Genomic DNA, 12,918 nt, shown 5'->3' with positions numbered 1-12,918 from the left:
CATTTTCACAGACAAAAACACAATGGGCTTAACCTGTTTGCTTTCCACTGGTCTCCTGAGGCTTTAGTTCAACCATGATAACTTCCCCCCTTGTTGTTGAAGATGTAAAAATCCCTGCTATGAGCTGTAGAGCTGATTGGGCCGACCTGAAGAGCAGAGCTATGCCATTGTTAAGGCTTCTCCTTTTGTTTCTGCTTATGAGGAGGGGAGACTCTGTGTGCCGTCTGCAAGGCTCAGTACAACCACCTGAACTAGCCCAAGACGGCGACCTTGTTATTGGAGGCATTTTTTCATTTCGCACAGGGCAGGATTATGTAATCAACACATTTCAGACAATTCCAGATATACGAAAATGCAACAAGTATGTATTGTTGGACCTATTTAAAAAAAGGTTTATGTGTATTTTGTATTGTAATTAAGACTTTAACACAAAGATATAACCCTTTCATCACCCAGCTTCAATTTTAGAGAATTCAAATTTGCTCAAACAGTGATATTTGCTGTAAATGAGATCAACACAAATCCTGATTTGCTCCCCAATGTTAAACTTGGCTACAAGATCTATGATAATTGTGGAACTTTGGACATACTGAGAGCTGCACTGGCACTGCTGAGCGGACTAAAGGAAGAAATCAGTGACGACATCTGCACTAAAACTGAGGCAGTGCAAGCTATCTTGGGACATTCAGGCTCAAGACCAACTATTGCATTTGCACAAGTTGTTGGAAGGTTTCATATGCCTGTGGTAAGTCAAAGAAGAAAATGCATTGCAGTTAGTGTGAAGTGTTATTTAATGTTGTGTTGTGCTGTTGTAAATATAGTTTATTACAATGCTCTGTAAAATTATAACTGTAGCATGAATCAAAATGGTCATTATGCAAGAATTTTTAATATTTGCTTTGCAACTGCCAGTAAGATGTTTGTATCTTTCACTGCAGATCAGTCATTTTGCCACTTGTGCCTGTCTGAGCAACAGAAAAGAGTATCCCACTTTTTTCAGAACTATTCCCAGTGACTACTACCAGAGCAGAGCATTGGCAAAGCTGGTCAGGCACTTTGGTTGGACCTGGATTGGGGCTCTAGCTGTGGATAACGAATATGGCCTCAATGGCATAACCGCCTTTATCCAAGTTGCACAAGAATATGGAGTGTGCATTGAGTATTCTGAAACATTTTCATCGTCAGATCCACCTGATAGCCTGCAGAGAATAATAGAGATCATTAAGCATGCCACTTCCAAAGTGATCATGGCTTTTGTGTCTCATAGAGAAATTAATGTGCTATCGACTGAATTGTACAAACAGAACATTACAGGACTGCAGTGGGTTGGCAGTGATGCCTGGATCACAGATTACTCTCTGACTGACAGCGAGGGACACAGCCTCCTGGTGGGCTCACTTGGCTTCACTGTCAGCACAACTAAGATCCCGGGGCTGGAGGAGCACCTGAGGCAGCTCCACCACTCACAGTTTCCTGACAGTCAGTTTGTCAGAGATTTCTGGGAAGAGGTGTTTGACTGTGCTCTGAATGACACTGCAAACACACAAAGAAAGCCGTGCAGCGGCTTTGAAAACTTGCAGAATGTTCAATCCCAGTTAACTGATGTGTCTGAGCTGAGATTCACCAATAATGTATACAAGTCAGTTTACGCAGTGGCTCATGCTCTTGACAACCTAATTAAATGTGAGGAGGGTAAAGGGCCCTTTTCAAATGGGAGCTGTGCCGATACCAAACACATTCAATCATGGCAGGTGAGGAACCATCAGTTAAGTGTAACAGTGGGAAAACAACATGAACCTGTCATTTATCTCTGTATATTTTTTTTGCTAGGTCCTGCAATATCTCAACACAGTGAATTTCACCACTGAGGAAGGGGAAAGAGTTTATTTTGACAGTAATGGAGACTCACCAGCAAAATATGAACTTGTTAATTTACAAATGACAAACAAGGGGACCATGGAAGGAGTAACAGTTGGGATTTACGATGCTTCTCTTCCAGAAAATGATCAGTTTATCATGAACAACATCCCAGTTTTCCGGGGAAAAGGGCTGACTGAGGTAAAGCAGACACTGAGGTTTGGACTTGTTAAAAGTTTACTGATTTACTGAAAATTGATTGTTCGAAAAATTTTGATATGGGTAATGAGTTTTATAATTTTGATGTGTATTTAATTGTACATATTTTAATTATTGCAAATGATTCGTGTTTATGAATTGTGCTTATGTGTGTAGGAGGTTCCTGTGTCAGTCTGCAGTGAGAGCTGTCTCCCAGGAACTCGTAAGGTTCACCAGCAAGGAAAGCCAGTCTGCTGTTATAATTGCATACCCTGTCCAGCAGGCGAGATCAGTAATTTAACAGGTAAATAAACATTGTAGCAGTATTTAATTTGTTGTTTAGAATGCAATACAATATTACACATGATGACATGAATGAAAAGAAAACAGAACATCATTAATGCAAGTGTTGATGTCTGAAACTATTGATTGAAACAGATATGACTTCATGTTTCTCTGTATTTTTGTTGTTGCAGATTCAATAGACTGTATGAAATGCCCACCAGAGTACTGCTCCAACAAGCAGAGAGATGCCTGCATCCCTAAAGAAATAGAATTTTTGGCATATGATGAAATCCTGGGAACATTGTTAGCCTTATTTTCTCTGCTGGGAGTTTTTCTAACTATGATCACAACACTAATCTTCTATGGCCACAGAGAAACCCCACTAGTACGAGCCAACAACTCTGAGCTGAGCTTCCTGCTGCTCTTCTCCTTGACTCTGTGTTTCCTGTGTTCTCTGACCTTCATAGGCCGGCCCTCTGAGTGGTCCTGCATGCTGCGACACACAGCATTCGGCATCACCTTTGTCCTCTGTATCTCTTGTGTTCTGGGGAAAACTTTAGTGGTTTTACTGGCCTTCAGGGCCACACTTCCAGGTAGTAATGTTATGAAATGGTTTGGGCCTGCACAGCAGAGACTCACTGTTGTGGGTTTCACTCTCATACAGGTTCTTATTTGCATACTTTGGCTGATAATCAAGCCTCCTTTTCCTTTCAAAAATATGAAACACTATCAAGAGAAGATTATTCTTGAGTGTGCCCTGGGATCACCTGTAGGGTTCTGGGTTGTGTTAGGATACATAGGACTCCTTGCTGTCCTATGTTATGTACTTGCTTTTTTGGCTCGAAAGCTGCCTGATAATTTCAATGAAGCTAAATTTATCACCTTCAGCTTGCTGATATTCTGCACAGTATGGATCACCTTTATTCCAGCATATGTCAGCTCTCCTGGGAAGTTCACTGTAGCTGTGGAGATATTCGCCATTCTGGCCTCCAGTTATGGACTTCTTTTCTGCATTTTTCTGCCAAAATGTTACATCATTTTGTTAAAACCTGAGCAGAACACTAAGAAACACATAATGGGAAAGACATCTAACAATGATATATGTTATTAACCATTTCCCAAATCACTTGTAATGTAGTTTTCCTCTTTAACAACCAAAATGTAATCTGTGCTTCTTGTTGTAACATAGTGGCCCTTAATGCAAATGCAAATTTGTTTGAGTGACTAAATCTTTAACTATATTTAGGTTTGTTGTGTGTTGTTTTTTTACACATTCAGAAATACCTCCGCACATACAACTAAAAAGTGACAAATCTCAGAGCAATGCAGCTTCTGACATTATAACACATAAGCAACGTAAAGAATATGTGAGTAAAGGAGAAGATGACTTTTGTCAGCTCCAAAGGGGCCCCATCAAGGTTATCAAGGCAACATCATCTTTACATTTATTTTATGTTTCTGTCTATAAAAAGTTCATTCAAGATAACAGTGAGTTTGCCTTTCAATACATTCTGGTACATTTGAAAAAATAGACTACTAATGATCCAAATGGTATGTGAACACAATGTACACATCAAGAGGTTATATTTATTTATTTATGAATACCCAACACAAATATAATAGACTTGGTGTGCAAAGGCATTTGCACACAGGATAGGTGGGCTGCATGCTAACAACCCTTGTTCACCACCTTTTAAATCAAACTACAGTTAAAAAGGTATATGGGCTGTAATTTAAAGCATTTCTTATTCTCCATTTTGTTTTTAGATGTAATCAGCTTAAAGGATAGGTTCACCTTTGTTCAAATCTATCTTAATACAATACTCGGATATGTACATTTAAAGAGGTAATAGTCACTAATCGTTCATCCTGTCCATACTGAGGATATACTATTCAAAATTGTCAAAGTATTGCTGATTGTGGTATGGTGGCCATTTTATAACATCTTAGGCTCTGCTTGTCAGACTAAATCTAAGTTGTACATGTTCATGCTCAACATCCATAACTGTACTTACTCTAAGCTTCTTTTCAGCTTTGCTAAAGTTTTCTTTAACAAATATCTAAAGCAAATCAATTAAAGTTTAATAGCAACAATGGTGGATAAAGGGAATGTGAAGGGGAAGTAAATTAAAATAGTTTTTCCCCTTCAGACTCTCAAGTTCAAACATACAATGATGCAATACAACAGAAATAAAGGTTAGACGTGTATACACAAAAACAACACAGAAGAAAAACAGTGGAAGATAAATAAGTGCCCATCTGATTAAACATGACTTAAATTACCTAGCGGCATGACTCCGGTGGGAAAGCAGCAGCAGGGCCCTAAAACGCGGACACTAGAGATTAAACATTGCAGATTGCTTCATCCTTTTACACAACAACAGGAATAACAGGTGGCATATTGCTTCAAGCAGAACAAATAGGGTCTATGTTAATTAACATCCTTGTCACAACATGTAAATGTTCCATTTTAAACAATTAAGAGTTTGTTGTTTTTCTTTTAGCTCTAAAATACAGTCTGCTGTACCGTCCCTATGATTGCCCTATTCATAAACTGACATACATGTTGTATTTTAAATAGTTTGGCACTATATACACTAAATGTTTCAGATTACTTACTTTTTAGTTAGAAAGCCATCGAGGCCCTCAATCTCCTGTCCAATGTCCCTCAATATGTGAATCAAGCTGCTGTCTGTAAGCCCTTAGTTCCAAACATAACCCCAACAAATGCATTAAAGCAATATGTTCCGTATTCTGATGTGCAGATACCGTGCGCCAGGCCTGCATGACACCACTAAGGGACACTTAACCATTTAAACGGTTTTTTTTAATGATTTTTGAATTCAAAATAGATTTTTCCCTCATGGCTAACAATAAAATAACTAAATATTAAGTGAAGGACCATTATGACATATAAACTAAATAAATCTTCAGTTGACTTTAGATTATTTCAGCTTCCCAACTTCTAAGTTGGCTACAGAGCAATAATCATGGTGCCACATTTGTTGGGTTGTTTAATTTCATTGATGGGTACCGGTCAACATAACGTGACGGTACTGAGAATGGCCATGACAGTTAAGTTTAGGTTTGTGTTAAAAAACGGGTTCCCTTAAGTAGTACTTCCAGGACATGAACATCCATTTACTGGGTGAAATTCTTGTGTTTTACCTTAAGTTCTTCCGGGACACAAACTCCAATCCCCCGCTTAAAAGTCCTGTGTTTAGGGACCCATGCACTACCCCACCCTCCTCCCTACACAGATTTTTTGTCTTATACAACTGCAGTCAATCTGTAGCTCAAATATATGTGAAATACATACAAATTGCAGTGCTTTTTGTTGCTATAGGTATGAATGTTTCATGAGAACAGCCTGAATAAAGATATACTGTGTCAATTATCAAACACTAATAGAGAGCATACTATATACTATTATTATTTGTATACTTTGACTGACAATCAATCCTCCTTTTCCCTACAACAATAAGAAGCACCATAAAGAGACAATTATTCTTGAGTGTGCCCTGGGATCACCTGTAGAGTTCTGGGCTGTGTTAGTATACATAGGACTCTTAGCTATGTTATGTGTTGTACGGTTTTTTTTTGGCTAGAAAGTTACCTGATAATTTCTATAGATAATATAGATATAGATAACTTCTGTTGTGCATTTTTATCCCCAGATGTTATGTTATTTTACTGAGGCCAGAACAAAATAGCAAAAAGCATGTGATGGCCAAAGCAAAGGATATTCAATGTCAATTTTACATTGTTTTGATTCCTTTCCATATTTTGTATTTGTATTAATAATGTTAATTAATTACTCAGTGTCTATTGAAGTTCTCAAATCATGTTCTTCCCCATTATGTAAAGGAAATATACTGTTCTTCCTGAATTACTAGTCCCCTTATATTAAAGATGTTGCACATAATATTATATATCATAATTAATAATCAATCAATAAAATATCTTAATCTGCATTACATACATGTATTTCTTATTTATATTTCACACCAGTATACAATATGTATGTTATTACATGCATTATGATAAGAAATCCTGAACAGTTTGATCCTTATTAAATTAGTTTGTTCCATTCATCCATCCATCCATCCATCCATATATCCAGCCATTGTTGTCCGCTTATCTGGGATCGGGTCGCGGGGGCAGCTGCTCGTGCAGGGGACCCCAAACTTCCCTTTCCCGAACCACATTAACCAGCTCTGACTGGGTCCCGAGGCGTTCCCAGGCCAGGGTGGGGATATAGTCCCTCCACCTAGTCCTGGGTCTTTCCAGAGGCCTTCTCCCAGCTGGATGTGCCTGGAACACCTCCCTAGGGAGGTGCCCAGGGGGCATCCTTACCAGATGCCCAAACCCCCTCAACTGGCTCCTTTCGACACAAAGGAGCAGTGGCTCTACTCCGAGTTCCTCACGGATGACTGAGCTTCTTACCCTCTCTCTAAGGGATTCGCCAGCCACCCTCCTGAGGAAACCCATTTTGGCTACTTGTACCCTGGACCCGATCATACGCCTTCTCCAAATCCACAATTCACATGTAGACCGGATGGGCATACTCCCAGACCCCCTCTAGGATCCTTGCGAGAGTGAAGAGCTGGTCCGTTGTTCCACGACCAGGAAGGAATCCGCATTGTTCCTCTTCAATCTGAGGATTGACTATCGGCCAAACCCTCCTTTCCAGCACTTTGGAGTAGACTTTACTAGGGAAGCTGAGCCTTTTTGAACAGGGAAACCATCTCCCCAGTCTGCCACTCCTTAGGTACTGTCCCAAACTTCCACGCAATGTTAAAGAGGTGTATCATCCAAGACAGCCCTCCACACCAAGAACTTTCAGCATTTCTGGATGAATCTCATCAATCCCTGGGGCTTTGCCACTGTGTGGTTGTTTGACTACCTCACTGACTTCCACCAGGGAAATTGATGACAATCCCCTATCATACTCCAGCTCTGTCTTTAACAAAGAGGACGTGTTAGTTGGATTCGGGAGTTCCTAAAAGTGCTCCTTCCACCGCCCAATTACCTCCTTAGTTGAGGTCAACAGCATCCCATCCTTACTGTACACAGTTTGGATGGTTCCCTGTTGAAAAAGTGAAAAGGTGGTGAAAGGTTTTCCAGAAGCACCTTGGTGCCGACCGAAAGTCCTTCTCCATGTCTTCTCCGAACCACTCCCACACCCGCTGCTTTGCCTCTTTCACAGCAGAGGCTGTAGCCTTTCGAGTCCTTCGGTACCCTGCAACTGCATCCAGAGTCCTCTGGGATAACATATCCCGGAAAGACTCCTTCAGTCGGACGGCTTCCCTGACCACCGTTGTCCACCACGGTGTTCAAGGGTTACCGCCCCTTGAGGCACCTAAGACCCTACGACCACAGCTCCCCGCAACATTGTCCACTCGGGCTCGATGCCCCCAGTCTCCACAGGGATGCACAAAAAGCTCTGCTAAAAAAATTCAGATTTATAAAACCGTGCGTACGCACATCTTTAAGCAATGTTTCCTTCATAAATCACAGATTACCCACAAGTGTGCGTACGTGAATCAGCCTCTTATCCCACCCTGTACACTAGAGGTTAGATCAGCTCAAAAAATCAAGCCCGAACCTACCCGAGCCCGAGCACGTTGCGTCCAAGACCGGCCCAGCCCGACACATTAACTGTAATTATGAGCCCGAGCCCGATTTAAACCCGACACTTTTTTAATACGTGGGCCATTATAACTGACGTTCTCAACTACAATTCAGAGTTGTTTGAACTGCAGAAATCTGTTTAGAATACTGCAACAAGGACGAAGCCTGTAAACTGCGCTGTTTGTTTATTCAGAATGGAACGGATCGCAAATGGATCTGAATGAAGAAATGTAAAAAAAAGAAACAATGATGAACAACATATTGTTGTCACTGCCCACGACTTGTTTAAACTGCTTCCATACCTCCGACTTTCCTCCACACTTGCTCAAAGGTAATTCTCCTGTTTTTCTTTTTTTCTTTACATCTTCAAGCTCCATGTTGCACTTAAGATACACAATACAGCACAGCAGGCCCGGTGTGATGCGTGCGAGAGGAGGAGACTCTGCGCATGAAGTGCTGCATTTTGTAACTGCAGCCTACATTTTTTACACATTTGTTACTTTTATATAGCTTATATATACATATTTATAATATTTCTGATTATGGCATAGCTTTCTCCCCACCCAATTAGGCTAAATAGGTAATGGATAAAAAAAAAAAAAATGCTTGGACAAGGGTCCGGCCCGAGCGCGGCCCGGCCCGAGGATAGTGGCGGAAATAACGGCCCGAGCCCGACCCGAGGTCGTGTCGGGCTTGGGTCGGACTCGGGCTTGGGCCGAGAATCTAAACTCTACTGTACACGCCCATTTTTAACCATAAATAGTCAATGCAAAGCACATCATGAATGCTGATGCAGTATGTTAATGACCCTGGCAACTGTTCTTTCGTTACGCCAAATCATGAAATAGGCAAACACACTTTTCTTCATGCAGGTTTTTTCACGAACAGTATTAAAGTTTGGACCAATAACGAGGACATAGTGTAACGATTGCGCAAGAGCTTAACGTCTGTATTTTCAGACTTTGACATTTCATGATATATGCACAGTATTAAAGACAGATATTTAGTTATTTACATTGTGTTCTGCCGTTCTCTAATGCTAGGGTATTTGATGCTATCCTGTATTCCATGCAGTCGGGCCATCTCCTCCTCCTGTGCTCCGCAGTCGGGCCATCTCCTCCTCCTGTGCTCCGTAGCGGACAATGTGACGGTGAGACAGTGCCGATTAAATATTAAGAACATTTTTATTTAAGATTAGAGTTGGATTTTACAAGGTGTTTATGGAACAATTATCACTCAGTACAAGCGCAAATAACACTGCTGGATTTAATCTTCATGATAATGTGGATGATATGGAAAAAAATGTGGCATCAATACTTGAAAATATTACGAGTAATCGTTATTCCTACATTTACTTTCTGCAGTCTGACTTCAGTTCAACACCTCACCATCTGTGTCGCCAATTCCCATTGTCTTCAAAATGTGCGTACGCATGGGTCAGAGTGTGCGTTCACATTCTCCCGTCAAGTTTGTTTTGCATAAATCACAACCTTTGCGTGGGAAGTGGCGTACGCACATTTTCAGCCCCGTTTTGTGCGTACGCCATGTTTATAAATGCACAAAATGTATTGGGTTGTATGGCTCCTTTACATGGGTGAACACATAACAGCTACGCAAACACCAGTGTAGCATGTCTGCGTCTGCCTCTACACCTGCATAGTATATGCCCGGCACTTAAAATGATATAAGCTTGTGACATAATAAGAAAACATTAACGATTGATATTATTATTTACACCTGTGCTTTTCCTGGTGTGACTTATGTCATCTGTAAAAAGCCCCATGTTAAAAAGACATGCAACAAGCATTAGATGGTGGTACGCATAGTTATTCATCGACTATCAGTTTTTACTTTTGTAGCCTGTGGAATTAGATGCGCAACAGAACCTAAGTGGAGAATTGTTTATTATACACGTACCACTCGGCTACACTCAGAATGAGCAGAAACTGTTAACAAGACAGCCATGGCCTGTCCAAACAGTTTGCACACAGTTCAGTCCACTACTTCTTCTTGTAGACATAGAGAAGAGTTAAAAAAAAAAGTCACTTAAATTGTTACTGCTTGTAATTAATGCATTTTTGAGATAATATACATGGCTTGCATGACAGTTAAATAAATGATTTTTAAAAAATATATTTAGTGTTAATGCACACTTAACAGTCATACACATATTTTCAGCATTTAGTGCTGCATGCTTACAGAATCAGCTGTAAAAATGTAAAGGCCTTAACCAAGTTGGTCTTAAAGCACTCGAAACCTATGAGAATGATCGTTATTAGGAAACAGGGCCCATGTGTATTCTTGTCAGATTCATTCTGCATGCCTGACTTCCTTCAGGTCGTACGCAAATTAAAAAGGTATTTGCATGTAGCTCTGAGAATGGACCATTAAGTTGCCTCCTACACCTGAGTAGCCGACGGGAAGCTATAAAATACATCCTTGCAAGATTCGGGACTGTGCCAAAGGCGAGGCTCTGAGATGACAACAGTCACATTTGTCTTCTTAACACTGTTCACTTGGATGGTGTCATCTGGCACAGAGTTTAGACTGGACCAGTGTACGGAGCTCAGTCAGTATGGCCATGATGAAGAGACAAAGGGCTGCAGCTCAAGTGCGTCATATAAAAACTCTGTTTTTCATGACAAAACAAAACGGACACTGACATGTGACAGGTGAGTAAATTGTTGCTAAATTGCAGTGTTTTCTGTTTTCTCCATTTGTATCTTGCTCATTAACTTGCTTTTTGTTTTGCCAAGGACATGGATAGCCAGTGTGGTTTCCCACAGATTCATTGGCAATTAGCTTGTAATTTAATGATTTCCTGAATAATGGGGGCCTTTTGTTGTTCTTTGTTTTGTTAAGTACCTGGATACGCCAGTGTGATTCCCACATATTTATCATCAATTAGCTTGTGGTTTAATGATTTCCTCAGCGGGAACCAGCCTAAATTAAAAGGGGCCTAAACACCATATTGAGAGATCCTTCAAGACAATTAGACAATTTCTCTAGAGAAGCTTTTATGAGTCAATTATAATTTAAAGTCATTTTACTGTAATTATAGACAGATACAGTTGGGTCATGCTTTCCGTGTTGCACTGTTAAATTTGAAGAGGTTGTTTCTACAATTTATTTGGCTTTTTAAATGACAGTTTAGCTTATGTCTACAAATGGTGAGCAGATGGGTTAATAATGCAATGTATGACTGTAGTTAAGGCTTAGTTATGCAATACTTTGTTACATAATGTGATCATGAACTGATTTGTTTGTTCTTTTCTCACCTGTACAGATCTCCTGACATGAGCGTTGCCTCAGACAGGATTTTCACACAGGACAAAATAAAAAAAGACTGTACCCTCTTTCCTGGTGTGACTTTGAACTGCATGGTCTTTAATGGCTGTGTGAACTTGTTGCAAAGAGTGGAGGGACCCGTTATGCACAACAGGCATGTCTGCAAGTGTACATGTCAGCAGTTGTTAGTGTATTTCCTGTCTAAGACCAGCTGTCTGCTATTTACAATAGAGGTGAGCGCCAGAGTCACAGCAATCATCCATTGTTGCATGTAAAATTAAATCAGATTTTTTATGAGATTATTGCCTGTCTTGTGTGTAGAAAAATATTTCTGCCCACACCAATTTATTATGAAATGTATTAATGATCTTTTTTTCTTCATACAGATGCAGACTGATAATCACAGTACATATTTGAATTACCAAAGTATCTGTCCTTCATCTGTTCTGAGATTTGTGGTTTACTGCTCCCACGTCATTAGCCTTGTTCGAGTAGACTACTGGAAAACATTGGATTGTATCTGCAAATGTAAGGCATGCAACCTTCGGGTCAAAACCCTGCAAAGCTTTTTGCACAGAAGAAGAGAACGTGGACCTGCATTTCCAGAATTCCTTATCTTTATCCTGACTGACAGCCAACTGAGCCTGATGTCCTCAGAAGAATCAAAGACAATGTGTGTCAGGATCTACTATGTGCAGGTTTGCATGTACATCTACAGTATTTCTGTGCAGTGCCTTCATTTTGCCTCAGTCTCTCTAGAGTGGTGTGTTTCACAGCAACTTATCATCCCTGATAGGCGAGTTGTAACACATATAAACATAATACAGTAAACTTTAAAAGCAGAAGTATTTCATCCATGCCAGCTAGTTATTAGTTGTAATTAAGCTTATAAAAACAGGTAATGCATTCAACATTTTATTGTCAGAGATGGCTGCTGCTGAGGTTTACATATACGTGTAGGCATTCTGGATAAAATCTTCTATCACAGTACATATAACTATATTTAGAATAGATATTGTGATATAGCAATGTATTGGAAATTAAAATGAGAAACTGTCCATAGATATGGATATATATATATATATGTATTTTTTTGGGCTAATTCAGTGGATTTATATGCAGTGATACAAATAATGTGTTATATAATCCAATATGACCATGCCCATGCTGCGTTTGGCTGTTCACCTGTCTCTGAATCTGCAGGAGCTTGTCAGAGTAACCTGGAACACCTGAGTGTGCCCAGGCTATTTGAAAAATGTACTGCATTAAATCTAACCCATTTAGACCAAATTAACTACAGAATGGGATGTGGAAATCAGTGGAGTAGGGTGTGCATGAGTGAAGATGTGTGTGTGCATGAGGGAGAAGTTCAAGCAAAGCATAATGAAACTAACCCACATAAACAAACCAAAAGAGAAATCAACAAAACCAGGGAGAGCAGGAACAGCAGCAACCAGCCACAGGCAGAGAGACCAGAGCTGCACTGCAGCCAGGCTTAAATAGCCTGGGCACACTCAGGTGTTCCAGGTTACTCTGACGAGCTCCTGCAGAGTCAGAGATAGATGAACAGCCACACACAGCCACGCACAGCAGGGGTTGTCAAACACAGTTTCACTAAATTATCATATCGCCTAACTGTATTTGAATTAATGTGAT

At 40.3% G+C, this 12,918-nt stretch overlaps 1 protein-coding gene across 1 annotated transcript; it reads left to right on the top strand.

The window, feature by feature from the left end:
• Nucleotides 1-12: 12 nt before the first annotated feature.
• LOC116050859 (extracellular calcium-sensing receptor-like) lies at nt 13-3,528 on the top strand. Its single transcript, XM_036001676.1, has 6 exons — nt 13-361; nt 457-745; nt 939-1,751; nt 1,831-2,058; nt 2,236-2,359; nt 2,532-3,528. Exons 1-6 carry the CDS (start codon nt 75-77, stop codon nt 3,449-3,451), a joined length of 2,661 nt encoding a protein of 886 aa, XP_035857569.1. The 5' UTR covers nt 13-74; the 3' UTR covers nt 3,452-3,528.
• Nucleotides 3,529-12,918: the final 9,390 nt, after the last annotated feature.

Source organism: Sander lucioperca, chromosome 5 (assembly GCF_008315115.2).
Source record: "Sander lucioperca isolate FBNREF2018 chromosome 5, SLUC_FBN_1.2, whole genome shotgun sequence".
NCBI lineage: Eukaryota > Metazoa > Chordata > Actinopteri > Perciformes > Percidae > Sander > Sander lucioperca.
This window is presented reverse-complemented; position numbering and strand designations above follow the sequence as displayed.

Bases quoted from the DNA above. Each gene is read 5' to 3' on its own strand.
- LOC116050859 (XM_036001676.1), top strand. From the start codon at position 75: ATGATAACTTCCCCCCTTGTTGTTGAAGATGTAAAAATCCCTGCTATG. The intron at 746-938 runs GTAAGTCAAAGA...CTTTCACTGCAG, and splicing joins GAAGGTTTCATATGCCTGTG to ATCAGTCATTTTGCCACTTG. The intron at 1,752-1,830 runs GTGAGGAACCAT...TTTTTTTGCTAG, and splicing joins AACACATTCAATCATGGCAG to GTCCTGCAATATCTCAACAC.